Source organism: Oryctolagus cuniculus, chromosome 4, assembly GCF_051225735.1.
Source record: "Oryctolagus cuniculus isolate XC-2025 breed Fujian yellow rabbit chromosome 4, ASM5122573v1, whole genome shotgun sequence".
Lineage (NCBI taxonomy): Eukaryota > Metazoa > Chordata > Mammalia > Lagomorpha > Leporidae > Oryctolagus > Oryctolagus cuniculus.
The window spans coordinates 148,435,915-148,450,703 of record NC_142870.1 but is presented as its reverse complement, the minus strand read 5'-3'; the positions used below and the strand labels follow the sequence as shown (position 1 = coordinate 148,450,703).

At 38.5% G+C, this 14,789-nt stretch overlaps 1 protein-coding gene across 8 annotated transcripts in view; it reads left to right on the top strand.

Moving 5' to 3' along the window:
- The window catches only part of DNAJC13 (DnaJ heat shock protein family (Hsp40) member C13), a 135,997-nt gene that overhangs the window by 18,744 nt on the left and 102,464 nt on the right, over positions 1–14,789 (top strand). For 6 of the 8 annotated variants that reach the window (XR_016233295.1, XM_008249241.5, XM_008249244.5 and 3 more), the window contains exon 3: positions 13,787–13,862. The exons of the other annotated variants lie outside the window; for them this stretch is intronic. Coding sequence is in view for 5 of the 6 variants with exons in the window: in XM_008249241.5 (XP_008247463.4) it covers positions 13,787–13,862 (76 nt within the window). In the remaining variant the exon portion in view is untranslated. The remainder of the gene's footprint in view (positions 1–13,786; positions 13,863–14,789) is intronic. 8 annotated transcript variants of the gene reach the window in all.

Here is a 14,789-nt window from a genome sequence, read left to right as displayed (position 1 = left end):
TGGTACCTCCACTTTTCTTATTATGAATAATACCAGTCCTTTTTTCTTTTTTCCCTTTATTTTAGGTATGCTTCTGTGGTTTTGATTTTTGGTTCCCTAATGATGTTGAATGTTTTTCTATGTGTTTGTTGGCCATTAGTGTATATTCTTTAATGAAATGGCTTTTCAGGTATCTTAGCACTTTTTTAAAAAAAAGACTTTTTTTTTTCTTTAATTCTGTTTATTTGACAGGTAGAGTTACAGAGAGAGAGAGAGAGAGAGAGAGAGAGAGAGAGGGAGAGAGAAAGAGAGAAAGAGAGAAAGAAAGGTCTTCCTTCCATTGGTTCACTCCCCAAATGGCTGCCACGGCTGGAGCTACTCTGATCTGAAGCCAGGAGCCAGGAGCTTCTTTCCGGGTCTCCCATGTGGGTGCAGGGGCCCAAGCACTTGGGCCATCCTCCACTGCCCTCCTGGGCCACAGCAGAGAGTTGCACTGGAAAAGGAGCAACCAGGACTAGAACTGGCGCCCATATGGGATGCCGGTGCTGCAGGAGGAGGATTAACCTAGTGCGCATCACGCCGGCCCCGAGCACTTTTAAATTACTTGTCCTTTTATTGTTGAGTTGTTAAGTTTCTTTATATGTTCTGAATACAAGTTCTTTATCAAATACATGATTTGCAGATATTTTCTCCAGTTCTGAGTGTTGTCCTTTTTATTTTTTTGATAGTATTCTTTGAAACACAAAATTTTTTTGTTTTTGTTTTTTAGCTTAAGAACAAGGATTTAAACTTTATTAATTCAAAGTACAGTCATACCACACTCAAGTTTGTATGATTATTTGACAAATAAGGAATTAGTGCCCAAAAGGAGAATTGTCCCATTTGCTACCATGGAAAAGAGCCCAGCATTTAAAAACAACAACAACAACAAGCAACTCTCACACAAAGTCCAAGCCCATCTCAAGCACTGGCTCACAGATGCAGGGCAAGTCAGAGATGGGCCAACAATCACAGATCTGCCCCTTTGGTAAACACGAGGACTCCTTGCTTGTACACAAAAAGTTCTCTTGTAGAATTTTTTTTTTTTTTTATAAAAAATAGATTGTTGATGTAGAAGCACTGTGCACACAGTATGGGCCAAGAATTTCCTGTGCCATTAGCTCTCAGTCCTTAGAGGAAGTGGGTAATAGGATGTTGCTTTTTGACAGCTGGGAAGAACAGGTCGCAGAAGCCAAGTGACTAATTCCATCTTTCAGAGGTGGTGAACAGTAGTTATGACCTGGAGGCAGGGCTCCTATCTTGATAGGAAGCTGCCATTCAAGGGAGGTCATGTCAGAATCAATGCATGCCAGTAGGATTATCATTAGCAAACAGGGTTTGAAATACTAGCTTTTTAAAGATCTTCACTAGATCCTATATAGTAAATATTTCTTAACTTCACTTTCCTAATGGAACAGAGCATCCTAAGATCAAGAAAGAGGCAGAAGTTATTTAAACTTAAATCATAACCACCTTGACCTTAACAGAATACATTTTATAATTTCCACAAATGTCTTGCCCTTTAATAATTAATTACACAGCAATCATAAACTGGGTGATTCTGACTCCACACTAACGAGCCGCTTTACTGCACTTCATATAATTTTACTGATGCCTACAATTCTGTTTTATAATATTAACACTCTCCTTAAGAAAGCAGAGTGAAACACAAAATTTTTAATTTCTATGAAAACCACTCTTTTTTTCTTTTGCTACTTGTTTTTTTGATGTCATATCTAAGAAGCTAGTACCTAATCTCAGAGTCACAAAGATTTACTTGTGTTTTCTTTCAAGAGTTTAGAACCTTAGTTTTTTATATTACATGAAATGGAGATCCAGAGTCATTCCTTTGTATGAGGATATGCAGTTGTCCCATAATCATTTCTTGAAAAGATTTTTCTTTCCCCCATTGAATTGTTTGGATAGCATTGTCAAAAAATCAGTTGACCATAATTGTAAGGATTTATTAATTCTGTTCCATTGATCCTATTTGCCTATACTTATTATTCTAGGACCATGCTGTCTCATTGACTGTACTTTATAAACTGAAAAGCCTGAGTCACCAAGTTTCTTTTTCAAAATTATTTTGGATATTCCTGGTCTCTTTCGTATGAAACAATAGGAAATTTTTAATGTTGGCCATTTTGTTGTTCTATTAATACTGCTAAAGAGTACTTTAAACCTCACTTAGAATTGGCCATATAAAATAGATTAGAATAATAAAGGTTTATTTGCCACATGATAGTACATGAAACACAGTGTAATAACTATCATTTCCTGGAAAATGTAGAGACTTTTAGGGGGAAGTTAAAGGATTTGAGGTACGTATACTGAAAAGCAAAACACTGTTGAAAGGAATTTTAAAAGATCCCAATAAATGGAAATATCCCCAATTTGTGAGTTAAAAGACATAATCTTATTAAAACAGCCATAATCCCTAACTGGTTTACAGAGTTCATGCAAGCTCTATGAGAATCCCAGCTGTCCTTCTCCCCTTTTGTAAAATTGACAGCTAACCATACGTTTAGGATGCTGATTGCCTGTAATGTTATGTTTTTAGTTCCTGAATAAAAAGCAAGTGCAGTAGTTAAAATTAACACTGAATATTAAAATCTTCATTGGAAGAGAAAGATACTTTTCATCTTTTCTCATGTGGATCATCTGTCATACATTTCTTACATACTGTGTTTTCTTGTTTTTCTTTTGTAATTTAATTTTACTGGCTGTGTTTTTCTATTAACAATGCTAGCAACTGGTAATTTAGAGTTTCAAAGATACAGAAGACATGCCTCCCTGAATCCATATAATTTTTGTCTATTCTTTATGACTTAGGACACTGGTGAGTCACTAAAAGATGAAAAAAAGTCTTTTAGTTGCAAGTGTTATGATTAACATTCCTCACTTGTGAGACAGTTCTGATTTTTATCTCTAAATGTGTTATTCAAAAGAACTTTGTAGGTAATCTTGGACAGGTTAGGGCTGCTTATGTCGTAAATGACCTAGAACTACAACTTCAGAATGTTTGTGGAAAAGTTAAAAAATAAAATTCAAAAAGTGTTAACTTTATTTTTCAACATAAGGTCCAGCTAGGTCAAGACACCTTTATAATTGATAAAACCAGCCATTTAATCCATTGCTAAAGAACTTAGGGTCCTTTGGGGCTGGCGCTGTGGCGCAGCGGGTTAAAGCCCTGGCCTGAAGCGCTGGCATCCCATATGGGTGCCGGTTCTAGTCCTGGCTGCTCCTCTTTCAATCCAGCTCTCTGCTATGGCCTGGGAAGGTGGTAGCAGATGGCCCAAGTCGTTGGGCCTCTGCACCCATGTAGGAGACACGGAAGAAGCCCCTGTCTCCTGGCTTCTAGCCATTGTGGCTATCTGGGGAGCGAACCATTGGATGGAAGATCTCTCTCTCTCTCTCTCTACCTCTCTCTACCTCTCTCTGTAACTCTGTCTTTCAAATAAATAAAATAAATCTTTAAAAGAAAAAAAGAAAAGAACTTAGGGTCCTGGAAGTCACTGCAGTCTTTATTTATATTAGTAACTGAAGAAAAATGGGTACGCTTTAAAGATTTTTTTAAGATTAGGAAACAAAAGTTAGAAGAAGCCAAATTAGGACTATAAGACAGATGCCTAATGATTTCCGATCAAATCTCTGAGAAAATTGCCCTTGTTTGATGAGGGGGATGAGCAGAAACATGGTGTGATGGAGAAGGCCTCTGGTAAAGCTTTCCTGGGTGTTTCCTGAATAAAGCTTTGACTGACTTTCTCAAAACCCTCTTCTGATGAGCAAGCTATTGTCACTGCCTTTCACTCTTGAAAGTAAACAAGCAAAATTTCTTGAGCATCCCAAAGCATTATTGCCATGACCTTTGTTCTTGACTTGTCCACTTTTGCTTATTTATTTATCTGGGAGGCAGAGAGATAGAGATGTGCTCCCATCCATTGATTCACTCCCCAAATGCCTTTCAGTGACCAGAACCAGACCAGGCTGAAGCCAGGAGCCAGAAACTCAAGTTAGTCCTCCCACGTGGAATCCAACTGCTTGAGTTTTCACTGCTGCCTCTTTTTAGCAGGAAGCTAGGATTGGGTGTGGAGCTAGGACTTGAATTCAGGCACTACAGTACAGGATGCAGGCATTCTGGCATTCTTTTTATTTTTATTTAACAGATGATTTTATTGTTTTGAAAGGCAGAGTGACATAGATAAGGACAGAGAGATTTTCCATCCACTGATTGATTTTTGAAATGGCTGCAACAGCTATGGCTGGGCCAGACTGAAGCCAGGAGCTGGGAGCTGCTTCTGGGTCTTCCACTTGATTGCAAGGGCCCAAGCACTTGGACTGTCTCCTACTGCCTTCCCAGGTGCATTAGCAGGGAGCTGGATTGGAGGTGGAGCCAGCACCCATATGGGATGCCACGTCGCAGGTGACAGCTTTACTTGCAATGCCGGCCCCTCCAAGTGATGTCTTAACTGCTAGGCCAAACACCCACCCCGTTTTTGCTTTGACCACTTTCATCTCTTAGTATCTGATGTTTTGATTGTGCTTTGTCTTCAGTATTGGTTTATCATGTTTTATCTCCTTTTAAAATTATTGGAAGAAATGCTTCAGGATCTTTATTTCACTTGTTTAAAGTTGCTGTTTTAAGCTCTGCTCCTTTCTGCAACTCATTGGGAGCATAACCATTTTTACACCCATGAGCAAGAAGTTTGCCTCGCTTTAATTTTTCATTCAGAATTGTGTAAGCTGAACCAGTTGAGATATCTATGGTGTTGACTATTGTTTCTTCTGTAACGCATCAGTCCTCTTCAATGAAAGCATAAACAAGATTAATCCAAGCTTTTGAGCCATCATCTACTGCTCCCCAGGTGCATTAGAAGGGACTTGAACCTAGACAGTCTAGTATGGGATGCAGGTGTCACAAGTGGCAACTTAACTCTCTGCCCCACAATGCCTGCTCCTAAAACTCATGCTTTTTCCTCTCAGAATAAAGTAGGGATCTGTGTTTTGGAACAATGGCCATCCGAGATGCCAGCCTCTCATATTCGAGTGCCAGTTCCATTCCCAGCTGCTCCACTTTCTATCCAGCTCCCTGCTAAATGCACCTGGGAAAGTGGCAGAAGATGGCCCATGTGTTTGGGCCTCTGCCACCCATTCTGAAGACTCAGATGGAGTTCGAGGCTCCTGGCTTCAGCCTGACCCAACCCTGGCCATTGTGGGAAATGAAACAGCAGATCTTGATCTCTATCCCTGTATCTCCCACCCATGTCTTTCCATCTGTCTGTCACTCTGCCTTTCATAAAATAAAGTCTTTAAAAAGCAAATGATGTTGAGTATTTTCTCACATATATTTCACATATTTGTTGGCCATTTTTGTTTCTTCTTTTGAGAACTGTTTATTAAAGTTCTTTGCCCATTTCTCAACTGGATTTGTTGGCTTTTTGTTGTTGAGTTTTTTGTTTCTATTTGGGATGTTAATTCTTTGTCAGGTGGTCTATGAGTGTTTTTTCCCATTCTGTTGGATGTCTCTTTACTCTGTTGATCATTTCCTTCCCTGTGCAGAATCTTCTGAGTTTGATATAGTTTTGCTTTTGTGGCCTGAGCTTTGGGTGTCTTGTCCAAGAAGTTGTACCCTACACCAGTGTCTTAGAGTGCTTCCCCTTTTTGAGAATATAAACACAATAAATCTCTAGCCAGATAAATGAAGAAAAAAAGAGAAAAAACACAAAATTAGATGAAAAAGGAGACATTACAACCCACACCACTGAAATAAAAAGGATTTTGGTGTGTTTCTTCTAGCAACTTCATAGTCTCAGGTCTTAAATTTAAGTCATTGGTTCATCTTGAATTGATTGTAGAATATGGTGAGAGGTATGGATCTAATTTCATTAATATATATCCAGTTTTGCCAGTACCATATGTTGAAGAAATTAGTTTTATTCTACTGTATAGTCTTAGCACTTTTATCAAAAATCAGTTGACTGTGTATAGATGAGTTAATTTCTGGGCTCTATTCTGTTCCATTGATCTAAGTATTGGTATATTCCAGTACCAAGCTGTTTTAATTACTGTAGCTTTGTAGTGTGCTTTGAGATTAGGTATTGTGGTATCTCTAGTTTGGTTGTTCTTGCTCAAGATTGCTTTGGCTGTTGAGGTATTTTGTTGATTCCACATGAATTTTAGGATTGTTTTTCCTAACTTTGTGAAGAATGCCATTGGTATTTTCATAGGGAATGAATTGACTCTGAAAATTGCCTTAGGTACTATAAACATGTTAATGACATTGATTCTTCCGATCCATCAGCAAGGAGTACCTTTCTGTTTTTTGTGTCCTTGATTTCTTTCATCAATTTTTTAAAAAGGTTTATTTATTTGAAAGTCAGAGTTACACAGAGAAAGAAGGAGAGGCAGGGCCGAGGGGTCTTCCATTTGGTGGTTCACTCCCCAGTTGGCTGCAATGGCCAAAGCTGTGCTAATCCTAAGCCAAGAGCCAGAAGCTTCTTCTAGTTCTCCCACACGGATGCAGGGGCCCGAGGACTTGGGCCATCCTCCACTGCACTCCCTGGCCACAGCAGAGAGCTGGCCTGGAAGAGGGGCAACCAGGACAGAATTTGGCGCCCTGACAGGGACTAGAACCCGGTGTGCAGGTGCTGCAAGGTGGAGGATTAGCCTAGTGAGCCGCGGCGCCGGCCAGGTTTATCAATTCTTAACAGCTTTTTGGTGGAATGTTTAGGTTTTTCCATGTACAACATCATATCATTTGCAAACTTAGATAATTTGATTTCCTTTTTTTTTGAATTTTGATGCCCTTTTTTTCTTTCTCCTCCCTAATTGCTGTCACTAAAACTTCCAGTACTGTATTGAATAAGAGTGGTGAAAGTGGACATCCTTGTCCTGTTTCAGATCTGAGGGGAAATGCTTTCAGCTTTTCCCCATTCAATATGATATTGGATGTTGGTTTGTGATACATAGCCTTTATCATTGGGAGGAATATTTCTTCTGTACCTGATTTATGGAAGATTTTTATTATGAAAGGGTTTTGAATCTTATCTAGTGCTTTCTCTGCATGTATTGAGATGGCTATATGGCTTTTGTTCTTTATTCTATTGATATGAATTATGGTATTTATTAATTTGTGAATGTTGAACCACTTTTGCATTTCTGTGATAAATCCCACTTGATTGTGATGTATGATCTTTTTTATATGATTTTGGATTTGATTTGCTAGTATTTTGTTGATAACCTTTGTATGTTCATTAAGGATATAGGTCTGTAGTTTTCATTTTTTAAAAAATATTTATTTATTTATTTGAATGAGTTGCACAGAGAAAGGAGAGGCGGGGCAGGGGGAGGGCGGCTTCCATCCTCTGGTTCACTCTTCAGAAGGCTGCAATGGCAAGAGCTGCGCAGATTCAAAGCCAAGGGCCAGGAGCTTCCTCCGGGTCTCCCACATGGGTGCAGGGGCCCAAGGACTTGGGTAATATTCTACTGCTTTTCCAGAGAGCTGGATTGGAAATGGAGCAGCCAGGACTCGAACATGGCACCCATATGGGATGCTGGCACTGCAGGCAGCGGCTTTTACCCCTTATGCCACAGCGCCAGCCCTGTAGTTTTCTTTTTGTGTCATGTCTTTGATTTTGGTATCAAAGTAACGCTGCTGGCTGCATAAAAAGTTTGGCAGAATTCCATCCTATTTGATATTTTGGAATAGTTTGAAGAGTATTAGAGTTACTTCCTCCTGTTTTGTAGAATTCAGTAGTAAAGCCATCTAGTTCCAGACTTTTTGTTGATGAAAGACTTTTGATTACTGCTTTAATCTCATTGCTAGTTATGGGTTTGTTTAGATTGTCTATATCTTCTTGATTTATTCTTGGTAGTTTAATATGTATTGAGGAATTTATCCATTCTGTTGTGGTTTTCCAGTTTTTCAGCCTGTAGTTCTTCATAATAGTTTCTTATGATCCTTCGTATTTCAGTGGTGTGGGTTATAATGTCTCCTATTTCCATCTCTAATTTTAGTTATTTGAATTTTTCTCTTTTCTGTTAGTCTGACTAGATTTGATTTATGTTCTCAAAAAAAACCATTTTTTTTTTTAGTTTCAATTTCATTTATTTCCTCTCTGATCCTTAGTATTTCTTGCTTCCTATAAATGTCTGTTAGGTCCATTTGCTGGATGGTATGTTTTAACTCTGATGTATATTTATTGACTTTTCTCTCTGGATGACCTGTCCATTAATGAGAGTGGGGTGTTGAGGTTACCCACTATTTTTGTATTGGAGTCTATTTCTCCCTTTAGGCCTAATAATATTTTCTGTATGTATCTGGATGGTCTTGTGTTGGGTGCATGTATATATATGTTTCTTATATTTTCTTGCTGCACTGAACCTTTTATGCAAATGCAGTGTCCTTTATCTCTTTTTATAGTTTTCGATTCAGTCTGTTTTATTTGATATCAGGATAGCTATGCCTGTGTGCTTTTGATTCCATTTGCCTGGTGTATCTTTTTCCAACCCTTCACTTCTCAGTCTTTGTGTATCTTTGTGAAGTGATTTCCTTGAAGGCTGCATATAGTAGGATTGTATACTCCTTCCCCCCACTCTTTCTCCCCCTTAGGCAAACTAACTTTAGTCTTCTGGTTGAATAATTTAATCCATTTACATTCAAGGTTAGTATTGATAGATAAGAATTAAGGCTTGCAATTTTTGTTTGGATTGCAAATGTTGTTTGGATAATAATTCTACTTATTCTGTTAGTGAATTTGGTGGGATCATGTGTTTTCATGATGTTTACTTCTAATGCAAGATGCCCTTCAGAATTTCTTGTAAGATTAATCTGGAGGTGGTGTTTTTACTTTTTACTTGTCTGGAAAATAATTTATTTCTCCTTCACTTTTTTTTTTGGACAGGCAGAGTGGACAGTGAGAGAGACAGAGAGAAGGGTCTTCCTTTGCCGTTGGTTCACCCTCCAATGGCTGCCGCGGCCGGCGCACTGTGGCCAGCGTACCGTGCTGATCCAAAGCCAGGAGCCAGGTGCTTCTCCTGGTCTCCCATGGGGTGCAGGGCCCAAGTACTTAGGCCATCCTCCACTGCACTCCCTGGCCACAGCAGAGAGCTGGCCTGGAAGAGGGGCAACTGGGACAGAATCCAGCGCCCCGACCGGGACTAGAACCCGGTGTGCAGGCGCCGCAAGGTGGAGGACTAGCCTAGTGAGCCACGGCGCCGGCTGTCCTTCACTTTTAAAGGATGGCTTTGCTAGATATAATCTTGGTTGGAAGTTTTTTTCTTTTAAGATCTTGAATATATCATCCCATTCTCTTCTGACCTGTAGGGTTTCCTCTAAGAAGTCTGATGTTAATCTAATTGGTTTTTCTTTATATATAATAACTTGCAAGTTTTCTGTTATTAGCTGTAGGATTCTCTCCTTGTCTTTAACTTTTGACAATTTGATGACCATATGCCTTGGAGAAGACCTGTTTTGATTGAGTCTGCTTGTGGTTCTTTGCGCTTGTATCAAGATGTCCATGTCTTGTTCAAGACCTGGTGACTTCAACTGTTGTTTCACTTCGCAGGTTCTCAATGCCTTTTTCCTTTTCTTCTCTTTCCGAGACACCTATGATATGAATATTTCATCATTTAATGGTATCCAGTATTTCCTATAGCCTTTCCTCATTTGTTTTCTTTTTGTCTGATTGGGTTATTTCAAAATTCTTGTCCTCAAAGTCAGAAATTCTTTCCTCCTCTAGGGTTCTGCTGTAAAGCTCTCAATTTCATTTTATTTCACTGATTGATCATCTCAAATTCTGTTTTGCTTTTTTTAATGTAAGAGTTTATGGTTTAGCTGATATGCATGGTATCACTTGGCTTGTTGCTTTGGCTTTGGTTCTAGGTGAACCCAAGAGTATAGTATCAGTAATTTCTTTTGTGTTAATCATTGTCAGCTGTTGTCTGTAAGTGACACAGTAGTCTAGTTTGTTGCAGTTTGTAGGACTAGAAGAAGTTGGCTGTGAGAAGAGTAAGGGTTTCCTTGGAGGTGTATCTTTGGTCCACAGAGAGTTCAGTGTCAGTCTCTCTGGTTAATGTGATAACAAAAGCCTTGTTGTTGATGCTCACCAAGACAGGGGTGGCTGCCCCCCTCATTCTGCTGGTAAGCCTGAGTGATGCTGGAGCTTGTGGCACCAATTGCTGTGGCTCTAGGACTGTGTGATACAGATGAACCTTCCTCAGGTCAAGCTAGGAGAGTCTAACTGGGTGCTGTGGATTATTATACCAGTAGCCCTAGTCCTAGAATTAGGACTGTTCTAGTCCTACTAGATGACTACAAGGTATACAGGAGATTTTACTCTGGAGGATATGATTCCAGAAAGGTGGAATGCAGTAGGTTCTTCCCTATGTCCACCAGGTAGATTCCAGTGGCACCAAAAAAAATTAGAACAAATTGTTAAAGTCCTTGCATTGCAGAATGTAGTGGGGTCATTACCAAGATCTTGCAGGGTGGGGACAAATTTGTTTTTTATGGGCTGCTTTTGTAGCTCCTGGAAGCTAAGGTGAATCTTTCCTTGCTCATGTAGCTCTGGGGTTAATGCCCCAAAACTCCCTTAGTTGCAGGATGCAGGGGATCTATCCTGTCCTCCACAGGTTGCCCTGACTCTATGATGATGGTAGGAGGACAGAGGAGCACTGTAGGACTTTTTGCTGCTGAAGAGTGGTGCTTTGCAGGAATGGGGGAGGGGAAGGAATCAAGGTGGCTTCACTGCTCCAAGCCTGGCAGTTGATTAGACCCCAGTTAGCTCTCCAGACTGAAGTAAAAATCAGTGGGTGATTGTGGAATTTCCTCTCAGCTAAAAATGTGAGTGCTGGCATGTGTGGAGATTTCTTCCTACCTTGGTGTGGTAAGATGGCAGCTCACAGCTAGGAACTGGCTGTGCCATGCAACAGACTGCAGAGGTGTGTCTGTTTTCTCTCCTTTTGTCCCACAGAGACTTAGTTTATTTTGGCTTGTTTGTTTTCTCACTTTGCTGAAAATTTCCATCAGTCAGATCCCTGGAAACATAGTCCTTCCTCTGTTCTTTTCATATTCCAGAGCAGCTTAAGTTAGTGAGCTTAAGTTAGGGAGATCCATCTTGGATCTCCCTCATGCATGTACTTCAGAAATGAATAAAATTTATCATTTTATTTTTACCCAAATAGAAATAACTTTGTCACTTTTATTATAAAATGTATGATTGGAAAAAAATGGACAGTAGAAAACTGAAAATGTGAAAGGTCTTTTTTAATCTTAATGTGTTAAACTTTAGTCCAGTGGCTATTTATTTATGGTAATACCTGTCTTTTTAGTGTCTTAGTGATTCAAAGTGGAAAACATGATCTTCTCCATTGATGGCAAAAGGCAGTGGATTCAATTTAACAACTATTTTTGATAATGAAATCTCATACTAAAATACAACTATATATTTTTCAGTAACTATAATCAATTATATTAATAAATTTCTAATATTGTAGTCTACTTTCTCTTTTTTTTTTAACTTTTATTTAATGAATATAAATTTCCAAAGTACGGCTTATGGATTACAATGGCTTCCCTCCCACAACGTCCCTCCCACCCGCAACCCTCCCCTTTCCCACTCCCTCTCCCCTTCCATTCACATGAGGATTCATTTTCGATTCTCTTTATCTACAGAAGATCAGTTTAGCATACATTAAGTAAAGATTTCAACAGTTTGCTGCCACACAGAAACATAAAGTGAAAAATAATAGATGATTTTTTAAATGATGATGAAATCAGATCAGACCTATTGTCATGTTTAATCCCAGTGAGAGTCAAGTTGGGAATTGATAATTTCTTCTTCTTTTTTTTTTTTTTTTAACAGAAGATCAGTTTAATATACATTAAGTAAAGATTTCAACAGTTTGCACCCCCATAGAAACACAAAGTGAAATATACTGTTTGAGTACTCGTTATAGCATTAAGTCTCAATGTACAGCACATTAAGGACAGAGATCCTACATGAGGAGTAAGCGCACAGTGACTCCTGTTGTTGACTTTACAAATTGACACTCCTGTTTATGGCATCAGTAATCTCCCTATGCTCCAGTCATGAGTTTCCAAGGCTATGGAAGCCCCTTGAGTTCTCTGACTCTTATCTTGTTTAGACAAGGTCATAGTCAAAGTGGAGGTTCTCTCCTCCCTTCAGAGAAAGGTACCTCCTTCTTTGAAGACCTGTTCTTTCCACTGGGATCTCACTCACAGAGATCTTTCATTTAGGTGTTTGTTGTTGTTGTTGTTTGTATTTTTTTTTTTTTTTTTTTTTTTTTTTTTTGCCAGAGTGTCTTGACTTTCCATGCCTGAAATACTCTCATGGGCTTTTCAGCCAGATTGGAATGCCTTTAGGGCTGATTCTGAGGCCAGAGTGCTGTTTAGGACATCCGCCATTCTATGAGTCTGCTGAGTATCTCGCTTCCCATGTTGGATCACTCTCCCCTTTATTTATTCTATCTGTTAGTATTAGCAGGTACTAGACTTGTTTATGTGCTCCCTTTGACTCTTAGAACTTTCATTATGATCAATTGTGAACTGAAATTGATCACTTGGACTAGTGAGATGGCATTGGTACATGCCACCTTGATAGGATTAAATTGGAGTCCCCTGGTATGTTTGTAACTCTACCATTTGGGGCATTGTAGTCTACTTTCTTAAAATGGTCTGTTACTATTTTAATCTGCTTTTTAGTAGCTTTTAAATGGAAGGTTTTTTTAAGCTATTATCACATTTTAGTATCAGAAAAATTGTGTATCTATGTTGTCTAGAACAGTTTAAGAAGCATGGGGGTTACTTGGTTCTCTGAGGTTTCTTCTTGGAAACTGCTTGATATTAGTGCTTTTGGAGAGTGTAATTCTTCCCAGTTTCTTAAATTTTTATATAAAGGGGCTGGCAATCTTTATTTTCAAATTTATTAGCATAGGGTTTATGTAGCATTTTTTATTTATTTTGTGTCTAGAATTATGAATTCTTTTTGTTCTCAATTTTGTTTTTGTGTTTTCTTATAGTAGCTAATATTTTATCTGTTTTAATTTTTATATCCAAAGACCTAATTCTTCAGTTTTCAGCGTTTTTCTAATTGAATTTCCACTCTTATCATGAATTCCTCTCTCAAAAGATTACTAATAGTAAAGTTTTTTTTTTTTTTCATTTCTTCACATGTTACTTTGAGTAAAGGAAATAAAGTGAGAAGTGAAAATTGCTTATTTGTGATGTAGGCTTCCTATTTCTATAAAATTGCAACACTCAAATGTAATAGGTATTTGCTTAAGTGGAGATTATTAACATTTCAGGATATGGCTGTGACTGACTAATTGCAGGCCATAGCTTTTCCTTCCTTTCTATTGTGGTTTTGTTGAAAGAAGATTTTGAAAGAATTAGTGTGGAGTATCTTTTTCTTAAGTAAGGTTTTACTTTTTAGAATCTTTCAGCATCCTCAGATGGTGTTCTGTCAGCTTAAACTGAACTAGCATCCCAAACTTGCTTGTGTAAGTCATACTGTTCTACTTAGGAATCTCTATGGTTCACAGTAAAATGTTTGTAGATTTTGACACTAAATGCATTTTACAATGTTTAAAAGCAGGAGAATATAAAACTAAGCCATATTTAGTAAACATTAATCAACTAACATACTTCTATTTACCAAAAATTTTTTTTGGTTGACATCATATACATTTTCTTAAAACGGTCCCTTTTTTAAAAAAACTAAATTTAACCCTCTGTCTTCCTTTGTAGGTATAAGCGTGTCTTTTCAGTTGGGACCCATGCGATTACTACATATAATCCCAATACCTTAGAAGTAACAAATCAGGTAATCGTGAGAAATTGAATTGTTAGGTATTTGTATGAACTACCTTTGAATTAATTAAAAGCCAGGATGTGACCCATTATCCCCTGTCCTGATGTCAGTATTTTAGGATAGAAATGTCAAATCTGATAAGAGGTAATGTGCTTATAAATTGCTTAGTGCTCAGGTCCAAAACTAATAGGAAATGGAGGAGAATGTTCTGCTTTTCAGGCTCTCAAGGGCATAACTTTTTGTATGTTACTATTGATTATAGCCATCTCTCATATATATTTGTAATTAGCTCTTTATAGTTTTGTTTTTTTTTTTTTAATTTGACAGATAGAGTTAGACAGTGAGAGAGAGAGATAGAGAGAAAGGTGTTCCTTCTGTTGGTTCACTTCCCAAATGGATGTTACGGTCGGCCTTGCACCAATCCGAAGCCAGGAGCCAGGGGCTTCTTCCTGGTCTCCCATGCGGGGACAGGGGCCCAAGCACTTGAGCCGTCCTCCACTGCCCTCCCAGACCACAGCAGAGAGCTGGACTGGAAGAGGAGCGACCAGGACCAGAACCGGCACCTATTTGGGAAGCCGGCGCCATAGGTGGAGGATTAGCCAAGTGAGCCACAGCGCCGGCCCCAGCTGTTTATAGTTTTAAATATAGTTACTGAAACACAGGTTTACACATGTTAAGTCACAAAGCAGTTGATATAAAATACTTGCCAGGGAAGTAGGTCTGTAAAGGCAAGAATATCATGACCACAGAAAAGGGCACACATTTAAAGCTTATTTTTGACTTACATGAGGTATGAGGCATGTTTATAAATAATCACAAAATTTTATTCCCCAATTTTTTGTACTTTTATTATTATAGTAGCTTCAATGTCGTTAAACATTAAAATTGGAATACCAATAGGATTTTTGTTGTTTTCTCTGGTGCCTCAAAACCTTTAAA